General features: G+C 34.6%; 1 protein-coding gene across 1 annotated transcript in view; it reads right to left on the bottom strand.

Annotated features, from left to right (window-relative positions):
• Positions 1 to 2,715: 2,715 nt before the first annotated feature.
• The window catches only part of CEP170 (centrosomal protein 170), a 93,463-nt gene continuing 75,515 nt past the window's right edge, over positions 2,716 to 20,663 (bottom strand). Inside the window, exons 15-21 of the mRNA XM_070950587.1 lie at positions 19,114 to 19,348; positions 16,918 to 17,065; positions 14,659 to 14,826; positions 11,421 to 11,509; positions 5,799 to 5,892; positions 4,812 to 4,863; positions 2,716 to 3,031 (exon numbers count right to left, since the gene is read on the bottom strand). Of these exons, the coding sequence (XP_070806688.1) occupies positions 2,745 to 3,031; positions 4,812 to 4,863; positions 5,799 to 5,892; positions 11,421 to 11,509; positions 14,659 to 14,826; positions 16,918 to 17,065; positions 19,114 to 19,348 (1,073 nt within the window). The 3' untranslated portion in view covers positions 2,716 to 2,744. The remainder of the gene's footprint in view (positions 3,032 to 4,811; positions 4,864 to 5,798; positions 5,893 to 11,420; positions 11,510 to 14,658; positions 14,827 to 16,917; positions 17,066 to 19,113; positions 19,349 to 20,663) is intronic.

Genomic DNA, 20,663 nt, shown 5'->3' with positions numbered 1-20,663 from the left:
AGTTAAATGTATACCATTGTGCTGTATGCTGACGTTTTTGTATTGGTTTTAAGGTTGTTTTTATTGCCTTGGGAGTCATTGCAGTCTACAATAGTATGTAAATTAAATAAATCGATGCCTTGCACTACTGCAAAGAACCTCCAATATTTTAGGTTGCAAAAGATGGATGGATGGGATTAGTGAAAAGCAAGTGTTCTGTCATGCAAAAGTACTTTCTGCTCCCCAAAAAACTGTTAGCGCATAAAATCCATGCAGGAAGTAGGGTGTTGATGGTAGTGGCAATCAATTTCCACTTGAATCCTAAACTTGTTCATCTGCTAAGTAAGGGAGAACAAACTGAAATTAAGAGTAAGACTAGTAGTCATTGGTAAACAGAAAACTGGACTTAGGGATGGAGTTCATCCTGTAGTTGTTGGGTAGTGTGATGTTGGCATTGACCTTTAGACATAAAACATCTAATTGCTTCTCTCATTATGAATTTGTCCAGCTGTTAAAATCTTCACAAGAAGCCCTGTTGTATTTGTGATGCGAGGTACTTCTGTCCATGGTAAAATAATACATCTCAGCTCTCTATACTCTGAAGCATTCTCTGAATCCCACTCACCCAATTTCCAATAGGAAATCATGCATGTGTTTACATGTGGGCTAGAATGACTGTACATGCACTGATTTTAGATTAGGTCTTTGTGAAGACCTATTACACAATCAAAGTAATATGTTATTCTTTACACCAAGATGATACAAAGTTCAGTAAAATTATTCTCAAGCACATAATACATTTTTTAAAAAATGTTTCTTCATAATTACTGAACTTGATCCAAATCACAACCTATTCACACAGATAATCACACATTTCTATCTGATTATTGTATAAAGTTCCAGAAACACTTTATTTAAAAATGGAGCTGTAAATGCTTGTAACATCATACATAATAAGTATAACAAAAATAAATAAGGAGTATGCATCCATACAAATAAGAAAATTGTAAATGCAAATATTACAGAACACAAAATGTGTAAATGTCTGGAAAAGAATACACAAAAAGAATTGTGTTAAAGAGTCAAAAGGTTTAATTTTTCTATAGCTATTTCCTAGTTTCTCATACTTGTATGTTTGTGGTTCTCCCAAGCACTGAAAAGATAGGAAGGAATGATGATGGCCAAAATATCACTATTCTCAATATATGTATTTTCATCATATATCAGTTTAAACTGCTATGGTATCTGTAAACAATTGTTTCCTGACCTCTGAGTGGGAGACAGAGTTTGACAAGAGGCAGATTTTAAATTTTCAAACAAACAAACAAACAAGAAAAGTAATCCAATATACAACAGGATTATTCGGTTCTTTATATCACTACAAAAAAGTTTTTTGTATATTTACTTGGCCAAGCTTTGCAATGACTTCCAAAATCCTGTACAGTTCCAAAATCCTGTACAGGAAAGGAGTATTTTTAAACAACCGACACTTATGATTATTGCTGAAATATTAAAGACTAGTTCATAGAAGCTTTGAAGTTGTATTTTTAATTTTAGTATATAGACTGATGCAAAAACACAAGAAATTTCCAGTTATTAATTGCATGTAATAGACGTTTTTGAAATTACAGTGTTCTGGAAATAACAAGATGGTTAATTTTTTAAAATTATTTCCAAATGTTAAAATTGGGACAGTTTTTAAAGATAAATAGGCTTATATGTGATATTTTAATAGATTTGCTATTAAGCAGTATAAGCAAAAGTTCTATGTTAGCAGTTTTTTCCAGAAATTCTTATAAACATATTAGACAGATTTACTAGAGATTCTACAGGAAAACATTTATAATTTGTATGCCTGGAGTCAATCTAATGATTAGATTATCACTACCCTATCTCCAAACTTTGGAAGAAAGTTTCACAAGTCATGATCAATGAATTTTGTGTCTGGTCTTGGTAACAAAGCATTTAAAAAGAATTTCAAGCAGTAGACACACACAGCAATATATTTAAATCGGTTTTGTAGTTCCAAACATCTGAACAGAAATTATAACATTTACTTTCATTAACATCAAAAAGACATATTGTATAGGATCCTCAAGTGTCAAATGGATCATCCTAGAAAGTTGACTTACCCCACTTTCAAAGTGGTATTTTGTTTTTTAAAAAAGGACAATTTTGATCATTTTCCAAAGTACAGTATAGCATAATTAGTTCCTACTGATATGTTCATTCTCCACTCTCAGCAAATTCTTAGTGCAAACATAATATTTGAGCCCTGTAAACCTTTAAGCAATCTCCAGGATACAACAATTAAATATTCTGAAGTCTGCTTTTCCTTATATTGTGATATCATTAAAATGTAATGTCCTAATTAGCTCCCTTTATTCAGAATCAAGCTTAAGTGATCATTTTATACAAATTTAAGTCAAGAAGCTTAATTAAGATCACTTTGTCATAGAAGACTTAGAATTTTAAAATGAAGGACGGTTGGCTGGTTGAAGTCCGCTTAAACAAAACAAACTATGGAGGAAAATATTCAAAGCAAGTGTTTGTGAAACTTGTAAAATGATCATAAACTATGCATCTTTATTGGTACCAATGTTTACCTCAATGAGTCAAATGGTTTGTGACATCCAAAATATCACAAAGTAGTTGGTAATAACAAAGCAACAACAGTTTTACCAACCTTGTTTTACTGTTTAGAGGGTGCTAAGACTCTTAATGAATTTTGCACATTCATACTAAAAGTACTGATCACATTCATGTCATTTACACAAAGTTGGATCTTCTTCTTCTCCATCTGGATTGAACCTATTGAAATGTATGCTGAAATCATGCTCAGATTCAACAGTTCCAAGTTCACGTGAAGTAGAGGCAGTGGCTGGCCGTACAGCCCTTGCTTCCGGCAGACAGTTGGGCTGTATCTGAGGATGGGCACTTTGAGAACCAGGAGTGGATTTCTGCTTAGGATGAGCTGCATGGACAGGACCAGCAAGTCCCAAATTGCTTAAAGCATCCAATGTTCCATCAGGGTCAATCATTGAATTAATCACTAGCAAACAGAAAAAACAACAGAAAGAAATCAGTCTGACTGCTGGTTAACCGAGTTAAAATTAATATATTACTCAGTCTTTTAATTTCCTTTCTATCTCATTTCTTCTTGAAAATGTTAAAAACATTGGGGGCAGCATAATATATCCAGGACCATTAATTTCAATAGTTCAATACAAGAAACAAAATTTATTAATAACTAAGGAATATTGTACATGAATATGGTCTTTTCATATCAGTGTTGGAACATCACTACAGTCAATAAGCAAAAATCTTCCAGAAAACTCAAAGACTTATTGGTCTGCAGATACAACTAGCACAGGTGTGAAATCCAGCAGGTTCTAACAGGTTCTGGAAAACCAGTAGCAGAAATTTTGAGTAGTTCAAAGAACCGGCAAATACCTCTGGCTGGCCCCAGAGTGGGGAGGGAATGGGGATTTTGCAATATCCTTCCCCCAGGAGGGGAGGGAATGGAGATTTTGCAGTATTCTTCCCCTGAGTGAGGTGGGAATGGAGATTTTGAAATATCCTTCCCGTGCAACACCCACCAAGCCAGGCCCACAGAACTGGTAGGGAAAAAATTTGGATTTCACCCCTGAACTAGCACATTGTTTTTTCTTTTTATTAGACTCAATGATCATTTTTAGAATGTAGAAATGATGGATGGCTGTAGGCCAGCAGTTGTTTGGAAGTATTCACTGCCCAGAAATAAAAGAGAGGGTAGGAGGCATATTGGATAGTCAGCGTGTATTCTAACCAGTTTGACTTTTTTCCCCTGCCTCCCCATGTCGACCTCAGCATTAATTTTGTGAATTGGCAAACCCTTTCTCTCTAGGCAGAGAAATGAATCATTCTCAGATTGTCCTACTGGCTCAAAAAGGTTCATATCATTATCTCAAGTCCCCTATTCAAATCAATATCTTGGTCATAGAAGTAATAAAAATGATATAAAAATGGTAGAGATACAATAATAACCAACACTTTGAAATGAAGGGCTAAGAGTTAAGTTTAACAATACAAAACTGTAAAACACTGTAATATTGAAACCTCTGTTCAGAAAATAGCACAGGTTTCCACAGTGATGTCCAATGAGTTTACAAGCTGGCAGGGGCAAATGGACTAGAGAAGGCCTATTCCTGTTTATGTACATGCAATACAAGCTTTAAAAAAAAGATGAAGGTTTCCGCTGTCCAGTCGCACATTTTAAAAGGGCAGGGATTTGAGCACCTGGTTACAGTGTAGAGTATGTGTATCGTTCAGGGACATGAAAAAAATAATACAGGAGTAATAAATAAAATTGCTAATAATAATTATTAACTATTTTGTTTGCAAATTCTGCTTATCAAAAACCTGTGGAAAACCTAGCTTGACTGACCTCCTCAGAATTGTTAATAGATTAAAGTGGTTTAGATTTTAGATTCAGATTGTCCACCAAGCTATGGCAGCCCTCTCTGAGCCTATTATTAGTATTTTTTGTCCTGGAAAATAGGATATAGCTGAAATCTAATTTTCCTTATGCTCTGGTTCCTCTTCAGATCAGGTAAACCTTTCACCTTAAATCCATAGACCAAGTCATGATTTCCAGAGTACAAATTTATAAAGCAAAAAAGACTAGGAAACAGATAATATCCTACAGAAGCTTATTCCCTATTAATTTCCAACCCATAATTTGGTAAACAGCCTTGAAACCCAAATCCTAGTCTATATCCTCTATAAATGTTACATGTTTATTTTTTCTGCCAACCACAATTCTAGAAATTGTTGGATGAAATATTCAATACCTTGCAGTTGTTTCTCCACTCTTTTCAATTCTTGCAATATTGATGAGATTTCCTGCAGGAGCAAATATGTCACTTTTACTAAGGTTCAAGGATGGAATACAAAATAGCAATCCCAATAGCTCACCTACTGCTCTCCTTATAATGCAGCCCAGTCCAATCCAAATGGTTTCTTTCTGGTTTAAAGATGACCCTTTCCTAATTATAGTTGATTAGGGGTCAGCAATCTGCAGCTCCAGAGCCACATGTGGCTCTTTGGGCCCTCTGCTGTGGCTCCCTGTCAGGTGATCCCACCCCTTGCCCTCCCCTCCCAGTCACTCCTCACCTGGCCCTGAGAAGGTAAGGGCGACGGTGGGGGATGGAGAAGCGGCCAGGGCAGAAACAGGGAGATACAGAGAGAGGGGGAGAGAGACAGACATAGAGAGATACAGAGAGAGAGGGAGGGGGGAGAGAGGGAGGGAGGAAGCGATTGGAGAGAGAAAGATGTCAAAAGGATTTTGTGGTTCCTGGTGTTTTTTAACAATAGGTTTTCTGCCCTAATGACTGGCTGGGTAAGTGTGGCTGGGGTGCTGGTGGTCATGTGACTGGTGGAAGTGAGTGACACCAAGTTGGCACACCCACCCAGGTTTTGTGGCTCCCGGTGCTTTTTTTTTCTGTGGAAAACGAGTCCAAATGGCTCTTTGAGTATTTAAGATTGCAGACCCCTGACTTAACTGAATGGAACACACAAACATTTGGTTTTATAAAGCCAATTTGGTATTTGATTTGACAAAATGATAGGCAGTGGTGATTTTCAAAGATATAGGCTTGGGTGCTCTCTCGGTCTCCTCAGTGTTAGGTAACATTCTGGTATACAATAATGTCAATATTTTGAGTAAGTTTGCACTGGCTTTTATAATAACTGAACAATCATATTTTTTAAAGGGGATTTATTTTTTAATGATAAAATGTCTCACTTCTATTTCTTTAAATCTGTTATTTTAATCATACCATGCTTGATGTTTTCACAATTGGAATATCGCTTTCAGCTCGTAGTTTTTTTTCAATGTCTTCCCAATTCCGGTCTTTGTCCTTGAATAATATTCTGTAGGCAAGAAGCACAAAAAAGTGACGTGTCTTATTATTTATTCAATTTATTTCATGCCTTATTCAGTGTTTAAAATACCAAACAAACTAAAGTAATACATTACAACTACTAATAAAATTAACTATTAAAAGCTTGAAAAAAAGTAATGTACTTTACCAAGTTTCTGAATGCCAAGAGAGTAGGCAGCAAGCCCTTAGGGAATGCAACAAATAGCTTGGAAGCAGGAGAAGTGGCAGCAAAATGAGCTTCTGGTAGCGGAGACAATTTTAAAAAAGCATCTCCTGCAGCTTTTAATGCCTGGGCAGGTTCATAATGGGAAAGCAGATTCAAAGCTCTTTAGGTCTTTAAAGATTAATGGCAACATCTTACATTATGCCTGAAGTGCAACTGGGAATGAATATAGAGCTTTCAATGCAGAGATTATGCGATCCCTTATTTTAGTTACATGCTGCATTTTGTACCAACTGCAACTTCTGAGTATTATTCACTGGTAACTCTACATAGACCACAATGCAGTAGCCAAGATGGAATCTAACTTCCATGGCTATGAGTTTCCAAATGTCATTGGTTCAGGAAGGAGGAAGTAAACAAATGTGCTCTAGGCCATAACTGTTAATTGTGAATCCAGACTGTGGACCTGTTCTAAATAGGTTCGATCCCCTTGCTATAAAAAGAGCACCTTTGACAAACACCTCTACTATTGAGGCTGAGCATTAGTCACAATCCTGGGAAAATCAAAACAGATAATGATCAGTGAGACCAAACAGTCTGTGAGTAAAACTTTGTGCCAAACCAAAGTGTTGAACTGTAGTGAAATAAAACTCCAGCTGATAGGACAATGCTATTGAAAGAATTCAGGGTGCACATAGAACAGAAGCACCACTGATTGTGATATTTTGTCAGAACATGGGGGGGAGGGAACGGGTTACTGTGCCCCTTCTGGTGCTTCAGAGTCTCACAGCAGCTTTCAGGACCATCGTCAATCGTGGTATCCTTTTTGAGTATCTATGGGAATTGAGCTTTGCGACCACTGTCCTTCAGGGATTCTACACCTTCCACAGTGGTTGGTTGGTTTCAATTGGTGTTAAAAGGAAAGAGAATTGATCAAGTGGCCTCCTATATATGGAGGGACATGGAGTTCTTTTGTCTCCCCTTATTATTTAACAACTATATGAAGCTGCTGGGAGAAATCATGCATTATAATACTGCATAATATCCATATGCTAAACGATGTGGCCATCCCAACCTAAGCTGATAATATTGTAAAAGTCTTGGTACCTAGACTCTGTAGAATGATGAAATCAATCATGAAACAGACTGAAGCTGAACCCAATTAATAGGGAGTGCTGTTTATGTAACATCTCTTGATCAAGCAGCACCACCCCCAGAGTGAGCAGATTTGCAACTTAGGGTTCCTCTTGTATCCATGGCTTCTCCTAGATATACAGGTGGAACCTATAGCCATGGAGGCAATTTCCCTAGCATCTGCAAATTTTTCCTCTCATCTACATCTGCACCTCTTTTTACTAGCCTTCCCAATACCTACCCATCTAAAATATATGGTTTGGCTGCAATTTACCTTGAGGTATATCACTACCTGAAGATAAACCTCTTGATGGCATGCTGAGGTTTAGCTGAGCTGCCTCAATAGGCATCCTCCACTTCAGTAATAGGACACAGGTATGCATAGCCCTTGATGCTGATTGAAGCAAAGGGGCCGCATACTCTATTCCAACAATTAGAAGCCACAGGCCATGTCATTGGGTTTGTTCAAAAAAGCTATTTTAGCTGAAACTGTAAAATTGAAATGTTCCTTCAAAGATCATCATAGTGGTTACTACAATGGTTTTCGACTTGTGTCCCCATCCCAATTTCATGTATGCACATGTTTTATCCTCAGTTTATTAAAACTGGGAGAATTTTGCACTGCTGGTTTCCTAGTTTTGCAACAGTCTCCTCAAAAAAGCTTTATTGGCATTCGTTCCAATATGTTTTAAATATTTGCAGATCTTTTCATTTTCCAATTTTTGCCTTTATCGCAAAAATAAAATAAAAATAGGAGAAGAAAATTAAGACAAAGAACAAGAGGCACACAGGATGTTATTGAAAGGTTTATGGAAATAGCTCGATTTTCACCGATTTTCTAAAAGCTACTGGGGGGGACCTTTTTATCCTTATGGTATAATATATCTGTCCTTGTAATATATTTGAAAGGCAAAGTAAAATTTCCTTCTCTTGGAGCCGTTACAGAAAAATCACCATTCCACTGACTAACAGCAGTCTCTGAATGTCTGCTTATTTTCAGAAGCCCAGGTATTTGTGCTACTATGTGCCTGTATATTAATGCAATAAACCAATTTTCTTCCAAACCTCAAAATATTTCAACTTACAGACACATTTCCTCAGATGAAAGCTAATTTGCTGAAAACATACCCCCTTCTACAAGTTAATGAATTAAATTAAATTCTACTTTAAATGTTTTTAAATGTTTACAACTGCAAGAATATAAACTTCATGTAAGTCAAAGCTATTACACTTATTTTACCATTCGATATCAAATATTGCTATTGTGGCAGGTAAGTCTGTGATATATGTATCCAAACAGAAGTTTTGATATCTGGTTTTGGAGGGAACTTGAAAATATGAAGAAGGTTTTGTATATTTTGAAACAAGTTCTCTTCTGGCACATGGATTATTCCTAAAACAGTAAATCTCTATCAGACAATATTGTGTCTAAACAGAGTCAGTGTCTAATAGCTGAATCACTGAATAGGTTAGTTGCCACAACCCTATGTGTAGTTGTTAGAGTCATAATGCAACTCTAGGCTTTCATTTCCCATATCAACAAGACAACAGTGGGGGAAAAAGTTATTTCAGAGATGAACAGCTTTATATTGATGATTCTGTGAAGAACAAATCAAAGTATATGACTACTTAGATTTAGTCATACCTAATGGCTTACCTCTGTAGGCTGCACTTGACTGACAAGCTAATGCTCTAATTCCTTGATTGTTGTGACTTTTCCAGAAAGTTGTGTGGTAGACAAATTTAATTTTACCCATGTAGTTGTATGGAGAGAGAGAATATATGAGGAAAGTAGCTATTCCATTGTTTCTGGAAAATATTGCTATTTCTCTTAATTCCTGCATATTCAGGAAAAATCTGCAGAATTGCAGGAATTCAAGTTTTTCATGCTTATTTATTTATGAAATTTATGAACTGCCCCAGTTATGACTCTGGACAACTGACAAAATACAATGGTAAACATATCATAAACATATAACAATAATTAAAAGTCCAGGAAAAACAACAATCATTTTAAATTATACCCAAGGACCGTACAAGGTTCATTATTTATTCTAATTTACGTGCTAGAAATAATCAAGCCCTGTGTGCTCCTAATTAGCAATTTGCCTTGAATTGCTATTTATATGCAACGGCCAACAATAGTTGCCATTCTCAGTTTTTCATGACTGCATACTTACAGTAAAAATAGGTAATATTAAAAAATCTTAGAATAGATAGTATATTATAAAACAGAAAAACATTTATAGGAGGAAAGCTTGTAAAATACAACAATGTATTCAAAATACAACAATGATCTAACTCTTCTACATCATGTAATTATCTGATGCATGGATAAAATACAGAAATTGGGTAAGACTAATGTGTTTAAAAAGCAGAATATTATCTGCAGATGTATCATCAATGGATTCTTAATTCGTATCTAAATGGATCTATTCAGATTCAGAATGAATTTAAACCGAATTATATTTTCTTGGTTGCATTCCCACATCAGTAATATGAACATTTCATAACTGTTCTATCTTTTAGGGTCATATAATTGACTGAGATAATGCACTGTGAAAGAGTAACAATATTTCTATTTTTTGGGGGGGAAATTATCCAGATAAATTCCTGGGTAGAAAGATAAATAGACAAGTTACAATAGAATATTATTATAAAGAAATAGTCATGACATGTACATAGAAAAATAACTGTTATTTCAAAAATGTGAGAATAGTAGCTAAAAAAAATGAAAAAAGAAAAGCACACTACATGTTGGGTAAAAATGGCTAAGTCACTAGAAAGGGGAAAAATATCATCTCCTGATAGTAAAAGCAGAGATTAAAAACTGGCAATAGACATATTCTTCATATTGCTAACAAACTTCAAGTATAAATAGTATTTAATAATGTCAATTCTGTATGATTTACATTAAAAGAAGTTACATCATAGTGGAAATAACATATATAAATACATACATACATACATACATACATACATACATACATGCATACATTCTGTAAAGCATGAAGGCTACATTCTTTTTTTTCTTCCTTTTATTTCTTAATCGACAGTACTCTTCCTCAATTTTAAGCCAGAAAATAAAATTATATTTTTATATTTTATAACTCTTTTTTAAGAGTTATATTTTAACTCGTCTATATATATATATATATATATATATATATATATATATATATATATATATATATATATATATATATATATATATATTTCTTTTCTCAGGTTTTCGCGGGTGTTTGTATGTAGGTCTTCCAGGAAGCACGAAGCCGAGAACACCAGCCTGAAGATGACGAATGAGACTTCGTCGAAACGTCGCCAAGACACTTCCAATTTTACGTGGGAGAAGACCCGAATAACCAAAGACCTACGTATGTATGTATGTATGTATGTATGTATGTATGTATGTATGTATATGTCTTCTTAAGTTTTCGCGGGTGTGTGTATGTAAAAAGTTAAAATCTCGGGTGATTCTGAGCTGTGATCTTAGCCAGGATTTTAAACATTTTAACTAACAAACTTATAATGACGCAGGAAAACACCTGAGATTTATTTATTTATATTTATATATATATATATATATATATATATATATATATATATATATATATATATATATATATATATATATATATATATGTTTCTTTTTCTTTTTCGTAGGCTTTTATGTGCATATTCTTTCTAGCCAGGTTTTACCTACGTAAGCTAAGATGGGCAGTAGAACATCTTGGTTTATGTAGGTAGAACCTGGCTAGAAAGAATATGCATATATATATATATATATAATATAATATAATATAATATAAGCCTGATGATGGCAGATGGGATTCTGCCGAAACGTCGCTTCTACCCTTTTAGGGATATATCCACAATTACATGGGAAGAAACCCGAAATATTAACTATACACACACACACACACACACACACACACACACACACACACACACACACACATATATATTACAGCCATGTACATAACAAATGTATTTGTTATAACATCAAAAATATTATGTAATAATAAAAGTTAAATTGTTCTTAAAACTCAAGTATTGGTCACTACACAGTTGTTATTCTAGAAGTGTTTTAACAGTATACCCCATGCAATAAGTAATACAGTATATTCTACAGTTCTTTCAAAGGATTTGCACCACCATAGTAAATATAACAATTTTAATAGCAGTATTAAACAGTATTTTGGCTAAAGAAAATAGGGTACCTTATTTTACCAGCTGTTTTATCTATAGATTGCCGAATCTTCCGAGAAAACTGGAAGACTGAGGACAGCAGCAAGGTATCTCCCATAACCTGAAAATTTTAAAAAATGAAATTTTAAATTGATGTAATAAAAAATTTTATTCTTACAAAAAGCAAAACCAACTATCCTAATTCACTTTTCCACATTGTGCTCGATGTCATTTCTGTCATATAATTTCACTTAGATGGAATGTGAGACCATGATGATCTTTTACTTAGATAGCATTAAATAAATGTCCAAAATATATATTTTAAACCTTCTTCTACTCTATGAATTAATGTAGAAGTAGAAAGATAATCCTTTAAACAGTCCAGGACTTATACAGGCCTATTTAACTCAGAATGCCGCATTGAACATGCTCCAAACTGCTTCTGAGGTATTCAAATATTAGCTTCTGGATCAATCCCACAACAGAGTTATTTGAAGGAGGAATGGAATGTTCTGGAATTCTCTGGAATGTCTGCAGAATGCAGAATATATTTGATCTTGCATACGCCTAATGTAAAATAACTTCAAACTAACTACACTGAAATTATTATTTTATATATTATTGCAAATATTGTATTATATTAGTTTGTAAAGTTTGGGGATGGAAAACTTACAATTCAAGAAAATGTCATTAGAATTTAAGAAAGAATCTACTCTACAGAAATAAACATCCTTAATTAAGCAGCGATGAACCCAGTGGCTCTACATATGGAAAAACTGTACAAGCAGTCCTTGACTTACAACTATTTGTTTAGTGATCATTAAGTTACAACGGCACTGGAAAAGTGATTTATGACTGTTTTCCACACTTATGACAGTAGCAACACCCCTGTGGTCACGTGTTCAAAATTTGAACGCTTAGCAACTGGTTCATATTTATGACTGTTGCTGTGTCCTAAGATCATGTGATCACTTCTTGAGATCTTCTGACAAACAAAGTCAATGGGGAACCTAGCTTCACTTAACAACCATGTTACTAACTTAACAACTGCAGTGATTCACTTAACAACTGTGGTAAAAAAGGTAAATAGTTGATATACAATTTATAGAAAGGAAATCAGGATGGAGATCTAACCCACAAAAAGTCAAGAAAAGAAGAAGCAGGTCTTACAAAAACAAAAAACTTTTAAACTAAACAACAGTGCAATGCCAGTTATCTAAGAGATGATTGAATATAAGAAAAGATTGCTGAGGCAAAGTATTGATTTATATTATCCTGAGGACAGTGACAGACCTCTGCAGTGCTGTACTTTTGGGATGTGAAAAGGGCCTTAAACTGAATGGATTGGAATTATCTATTTTGGATTCTTTGATAAATGTATTACGTTTATGTTGAGCTACAAGGCAAGAGAGTTATGGGATTGGGGCACGCAGAAGATCTGGTCGTTACTCTATTACGGTGGTTGGAATTAATAATTTAGATGAAAGACACTACTATAGACACTATATGGAATACAAATATAAAGTCACTCGGGTGGTTGTTTTTTATATATCAAGACATCTATTGTTGATGGGGGCAGATGGTAATTGAAGATACCGAACATACTGTTGGAATTAGGATGTGATGTTACCCTAATATGGATGATGGAGTTAACAATCCAGCTGAAAGACACTACAGAAGATATTATATGGAATACAAGTTTAAAGTCATATGAGGATTTTATTTATATAAGGGAATACTTCTTAGTGGTGTGGGCAGAAGAATAAAGAGATCAAGAATTATTATGTATGGTAGTTCTATAGGAATGTGGGTGGAGATAGGTTAGCTTATTGATGGTTTAGTTGAAGAAAAGGGATATTATGTTATATTAATATATCTATTATGTTTAGATATGAATATATGTAAAAGATTTGAGTTAAGAGATATATCTATGGGGGTGGAGGAAATGGGGAGACTATGAGTCGAATAAATGTTAAATTAGGATTTATTATATAGTTTTATAGTGGAAGGTTGCTTTGAAATGTCATATTAATATACAAAAAAGATTTGATTTAAGAGATACATGTATGGGGGAGGAGTAAAAGAGTAGATCATGAGTAAAAATTGTTAAATTGGGGGATATAATAATATTACTATGCTAAATTAGGAGTTATTATATAATGTTATAGTAGAATGTTATTTCGAAATGTATAGTATAAGGGGGATATAATAATATTATTAGAAAGAAAGGGTCAGCATATGGGGGATGGAGCAAGGGGATGGTAAAGTATTATATAATCTGTTATGAATTTGGGTTGTACTCTGAAGAAGCCACAGGGGGAGGGGAGGGGGAGGGGGGGGTTAGGGAGGAGGGGGGGGAAAGGGGGAAAATTTGTATTTGAAAAACTTTTTCAATAAAAAAAAACAACTGTGGTAAAAAAGGTTATAAAATGGGACAAAACTCGTTTAACAACTGTCTTGCTTGGCAACAGAAATTTTGGGCTCAATTGTGGTTGTAACTTGAGAACCACCCATGTTCTCTAATGCAGGGGTGTGAAATGCATGGCCCGCGGGCAGGATGCATCACGTGCTGGCTCTGACTCTACCCGGTTTAGCGAAGGGGAAAAAGTCCCGATACGTCACGTGATGCCGTCGTGATGTCGTAAGTTTGACACCCCTGCTCTAATGTCAGCAACAATCAGCGCAATGTAAAATGTAGAAGCAAACACATGCTAGATAAAATGGAATTATTTTAATAATACAAATATGTTAAATTGGATACAATTTAGTGAAGAATTTTAAAAAGTAATGTGAGTGCATTTCAATAGCATGGTTAAGCGTAAAATATGAGTCTAGTTTTTAAAATATAATAAAGAATTTGTACATTTAGTTCCAATGATTGAAAGAGTGTGATTTTTATAAATTTGAGAAATAAATACATGAAGAATGAATGAATTGCAGTCCAGAATATCTGGCTCAAACATGATAATAAAACTATGGCTTTCTCCATTTAGGCTATTATTTTGTGCTTCTTCCTCCCCGTGTCCTTTTCTGTCAACCAGAAGACTTTTACTTCAGTGTTTTGTCTTCGTTAACCCATACCTCCTGCCCTCAATCAAAGTAAAGCTGCCTGTGGCGCAAGAAAAGCATTAAGATACACAATGGAATTTTATTATCTGATGTCCTACCTAAAAATGACAGTTCACTCTATGTGGTTTAGCACTGAAAGCTGAAAATTAGCAATTCTGTGCCATTTTTGTTTGGTTCTTTACATAAAATATGAATCCTTACTTCATCTCTGCTCCAGGTTCGGCGACGTGTAATTGTGGGAGGTTCAGGTACATCTGTTGTCTGTGGTTTGGGATCATTCGGCCGAATATTTCCATCTGGTGTTTTAGCATTTACTACTGGAGGAATCTTCCTGAAGTTTAGACTTTCATCAAACACACGGTCAACAAGCTGAAAAATATATTCAAATATATATATATATATATGATTGATAGCAAAGCCTAGTCTTATAAAGCTGACTGATTAGATGTATTCAGAGGCCCATTTATTATGATCTTTTGCTATAGAGAAACATAAACACCCAAATGATTTGAATATTTAATTTATTATGTACTAAAAATAAAATATTTCATTAATGTTACCAAAAGAATGATTGCCCATTATTTAAGTGTTAGGGTACAGAAATACATACTTATTTAAATATTAAACAATGCTGTGTATAACGCTATTTATGTATTCTACACTATAGATTGCAGTTTACTGCTAACATAAGAGGGGGCTTTACATGTATTTAGTAAAGATGTAAATCAACATTATCTATCTTAGAGAAAAATGCATATTTATATTAGCAGATGCTTAGTACACATGTCTAGGGGAAAGAGAGAGAAACCAACACAAACATAGTAAAACCACACTGAATAAATGATGTTATGTGTCTTTGTTATACCCAGTTTGCAAAAATGTACACAGAACATGATGTTAACCAAGTCATGTACAAGCTGTTGAAATAAATAAAAGGAGACAACACAGTTGATGGAGAGAAATATTCAGGGTTGGCAATATTCTCTACTGTAGGATTCTTTCAACTAGATTATGTTTCTGGAGTTCAATGCATTTGACTACTCATATGCTCCAGCTAGTGCTTTTGCTGAAATCTCTTTCTGAAGTTCCTAATGGCCATCTTAAAGCCTGTGACACAATCTTCTGAAATGTTGAAGTGTCCCTTGCTGTTTCTGATTTCAGATCTGTGTCTATTGATTCACTGTATATAGAGAGCAGCCTGTTTAAATGATAAAACATTATGAGTTAGTTAAGCAAAAAGACAAGAATCTCCATGTTCCAGGGCTGGAAAATTCTAATGTTCCCAGCCCTTCTAGGAGCAATTCTTCTCTTTTTGGAAGCAAATCTTCCGCAGCACTCCAGATACAACCTGATTCTAAAAAAGACTCATTTTGGACTTAGATCTCTGATTCTAGATGCTCTCTGAATCTAGAGTTCTGTATATTGTTTGCTGTAATTGAATATTAAACTTAGGGAAGAGACACATTAACCTTGGAGGTGATGGATGGGTATATTTTGGAACCAGAATATGGACATTTGCATTTTTGTATAAGACATATACAAAATTTGAAAATAAGAAGTACGATTTCCTCAGATTGTACATGTCACTGTCGGGCCCTCTAATAGTACTGCCAAAGCAAATATGAGAACAATAGCTCAAGTTATTTTATTTTTTTAGAAAATATTTTTCATCTCTTAAAATGAAAAAAAAAAACCCTGTCATATTCAAGAATTAAATTTTTCAGTGTAAAAGTAGCTGGTGTTTTATTTTATAAGCCTGAGATAAGTTGGTATGAGATACACTGAGTAGGCCAAAGGCACCAAGTGAGTTTTCTATGGCTAAGCATAAAATTTAGTCTGGGTTTCTTGGTCCTGCTATAATCACTATAGCACACTTTTATGGCTATGAAGGTATGTCTGTTTAGATTGATTATTATGTACTGAGAGGGATTTAATTTACTTGCTAATTCTGAAGGTATGTCAATTTATTTCTATTGTTTATTATCTGTTGAGAGAGATTTAGATGGCTGATTATAGACTACTGAGAGGCAAAGATTAATGAAATGCAAAGCCATTTTAAGACCACTAATCATGCATAAATTTATTTACTTCACAAATAACAGTTTGTAATATCTGGCACTGACATATGCTTAAGGATTCTTTTTCACTAGGGAATACATAGGCACAGCTGTTGTATCTGTGCCTAGGATGAAAAAAAATACAATGATGTTATTACAAAACAATAACAACTGGAAGTGTGTTCAAAGCACAACTGTTTTCTGCACTGACCATAGGAAGAGATCTGTCCCTTAACTAGAAATAACTTTCAATCATTGCTCATCTAACTTTAAAATTAAAGAGAGAGAATGCTGAGATTCATGCACACAAGAGAGGAAGTAATCAAAAGCATGTCAAAAGAGTAAAACAAAAGAAATAAAGAAAAGAAAGAACCTTATGCATTTCTCCATGAAGATCTCCTACCTCTTCTCTAGTGTCTATGGCAGAGCCAGGGGTGGTGGCAGCAGTGCTTACTGTGGTACTAGGAGCAGTGCCTGATGAAGTCACTGAATCGATCTCTCCTGCTACATCATTGATTTCCCGGGCAATGAGAGCCAAATCTTGACTGATCCTGTTGATGATTAAAGTAGCATTAGTAGCACAAAGTTGGGGAGCTGATCAATATCAGAGCTTCTAGTTGAGACAATTGGAAACATGAAGCATTTTCTTAGTTTTCCTTTTCAATGATTCCTCAAAATTAGTTGCAATGTAACAGTGCTCTATGAAAACTTTACCTTTCTTCAACCACCATTGTATAAATCCACCTCAACCATTTTTGAGCTAGAATCCTTTATACTGCTTTACACTTGCAAGTACGCAGACATACTTATATATATATTTCAACCACCACTACCCTGTATTTTCTAACCTTATTAACCAAGGTTTTTAATTAGATTCTTTCACTAGAAAGATTGAAATCCAATATCTCATGGGAAAAAAATGTATTTGCATAATGTGATTCAATGCTCTACTTTTTTCTTCAAAGGCCTTTGCTCCTCAGATTTGAACTACAGGGTCCTCCAACTTTTGAAGTATTTTAAAAGGAATGGAGCTGCAGAGGAAATCACTATCATCCCATTCCATTGACGAAAACCATTCTTTTAGCAGGAGGAACTAACTGAATACAACTCCAGGAAAATATTTTTGCATATAGTATTTCATCATAATCCTATCTCGGTACAATTGAGGGCTCTGTGCCCATGCTTTTTCTGCTCAGAGTCCATTCCCAGTATCATTGTTAACTTTGCTCATCTATTATTAGATACCTCTTCCTCTTTGTTTCCCTCTCCTTAAATTTATCAATGTCTAAAAGTCCCTTGTCTTACATGGTCAATCTGTCTTTTGTTTATTAAATAGTTATAAAATATGGTCTTGGGGGGAAAATGACATGATTTAATTTAGTATGCATATGTATTCTGTATAAGCTATTCTGTGTTTTAAAAACTGGGTTTCACAAAGATCCAATCTGAGTATATTAAATAATATACGTTCTTAGAACTAATTAATATGCATTTTAATGAATAACAAGTTTGGTTGGAAATAGAAAACATTCCAATTGCTTGCCATGCAATATATAGTAATTGAAAAAAAATCTGAAATAATTCTTGTGTTGTGTTGACTGATCAATCAACTATTTGTGTGGTTAGGCAAAGGTATTGTCTTCAGATTAGGGAAGCCACCCTCAATTGAATTTTCATATACTATGCAAAGCTATTCATACACAACATGCCAATCATTTAATCCAGAGTTGAGCATCATTTTTGGTCTGAGTAGCTCACACTTTCTTTAAGAGGTGAAGAAGGCATAGCAAGGAACATCACAGAGCCACCAGAGTTGGTGGTCTATTTTTGAAGTAGGGGGTGAGGTTAAGGAACCTGCTAAGGTATCCATTTTGTTTTATAATTTCCTCCAAAGCTGAAAAAGAATCTCAATTTTTAAGTTTGAGATTTTCTAAAGGAAAAAATAGTCCTAAAAGCATATTTTGATCGGTGAATTTAAAAAAAAAAAACCAAAACTTTAATCAGACAGGAAACAAACCTACCCCCAAAGTTTGTTTTACTAAGGCTGCAAAAGAGGCACTGCAATTTAGGGGTTGTTTATTTGGGAGATATGAAGCCCACCCACTGTCCTTTATAGTCACCATCATTTGCTGAAGTATCTATGCAATGCTAGTAGTGTAAACAGACTGTCTAAATAAGCATAAATTATTTCAGTTACTTTTAAAGAAAGTCATATTAACTTTTCCTCTGTTCCTAATCCTCTTTTGTGGAGAAAATCCTCAGAAAACCACTCAAGGACCAGTGTAGACCTTATAGCAATTCATGCCATAAAGTTGCATCAACAAACCTGTTACATAATTACTCTTCATATGGGGCTGTGGAGGATGGGGAAGACAACAACCTATACACAATGATGTCATGTAAATGCCACAACTTAGATGTCAGGGCACAAGTAAGCATTTGCATGCTAACATCACTGCATGTTGCCATTTTTTGGTATAATTGTGGTTTGCTGCAGACACTGCTGATTGTCCTGATGGTGCCAAAATTACAAGTGAAGGAGAGGCTATAATTAATGTCTTCTGCTTTTCAGAGAGTTATTATTTCTTGGAAAGCCAACCTTGCTATTTCTTCTCGATGAGCAGTCCAATCACGAATGTAGTCCTCCTGTTCTTTTATCCTATGCTTCATGGCATTGCTACTTTGTACTGGTGTTCCAATGTTCTGCACACGAGTAGTTTTCAGGGCTGGAGAAGTACGTAGACGGGCATGTTTAGGAGAATTACGGTTTGATCCAAATTCATCTTCTGAGGTGGAAGCATAATCAGTAGGAAAGCGCCTCCATCTTGAATTTACTAAATTAGTTTAATTATTGAGAAAGAATTATTGTTGTATTTATTGCAGATAATACAATTACGACTTTAACAACATGACTGCATACCAAAGTTGCTTAATAACAAACCCCAAATGCCTCATTAAAGTGTTTACTGACTAATTTGAAACTAAAAAAAAAAATAAAATAGAATTTTGTTAAATAATAAAAACTAATTGACAAAATGTGAAAAAGAGTACTCTGTATACAATGTTGAGTTAATAAGACTGAATATTAATATTAGTGTAAAATATTAAGACAATACAGTGAATCTGTATGTTTTTTTTGCAAATCATGCCAATTTCAAAAAATGTGTAACTGCATATTTGACAACACATAGAAACATAAGTACTATTAATGGGACGATTTAGAGAAGAAAAACTATAATTTGTGTCATTTGAAATCCAGTTAGAAAATACTAGGAGATATTGACTAATTATTATAAGGGCACTTTTTGAGTTCACGGAGTTGTGAGGAAAACAGAGGTAGGAATATTGGGTTGTTCACAACCTTGTTTATATATAAAAATGGTGGGAAATAACAACAACAACAACAACAATAGAGATTGCTGTTATTTTTCTAAGAAAGAACAGTGGCAGATTTAACAAAGAAAATGTTCACTTCCACATAGACATTGAGAGCCACTAAAATGATTTCTCCTTTTTAAAGCATGTAAGGGAGGCTTATGATAATATAGCATCAATTCTTAGCGATATAACAATACAGTCATACCTTGGTAATCATTGTTAATTGGTTTTGGGAGCGCAATGAGTACCAAAAATGATGAGTGCCAAACATATTTTTCCCATAAAGAATAATGTAGTGAGTCATAAGGCAGCCGACAATGACAAGTTTTAGCCTGTGCATTGAGTACCAAACAAATGATGAGTACCGGGATAAAATTTTCACTTAAAAATGTTGGGTACCAAATTTGATAGTTTCAAAGCAGTTGAGTACCAAGATACCACTGTATTTCCAAAAAATAAAAAAGATAAAAAACCCACTAAGAGAATTTCAATTATCTTTGCTGTCAAGCATGCTTTTTATCAATTGAGTGAAAGCTTTGTTAAAGTCAATGACAATTGCAGGGATTCCAGGCCAGGTGAGGAAGAGTTGATTGAAAGAGTAAAGGTGATTTTAGTGTGCTGGGTTTTTATTGTTGACACTGCTCTTGGGGAAACAGGATTCCACTGGAAAAAAACCCAACCCCCTCCCCAATACCAGGGGGGTAAGTGTATATGAAAATTTTACCAGGAAAGAAAGAATCTATGTCTCCCCCTGGATAAAGTCCTGAATTA

This window comes from Pituophis catenifer, unplaced genomic scaffold, assembly GCF_029215685.1.
Source record: "Pituophis catenifer annectens isolate HBS135680 unplaced genomic scaffold, rPitCat1.0.hap2 SCAF_1, whole genome shotgun sequence".
Lineage (NCBI taxonomy): Eukaryota > Metazoa > Chordata > Lepidosauria > Squamata > Colubridae > Pituophis > Pituophis catenifer.
Note: the sequence above shows the minus strand (reverse complement) of the source record. Positions and strands in the feature narration are given on the sequence as shown.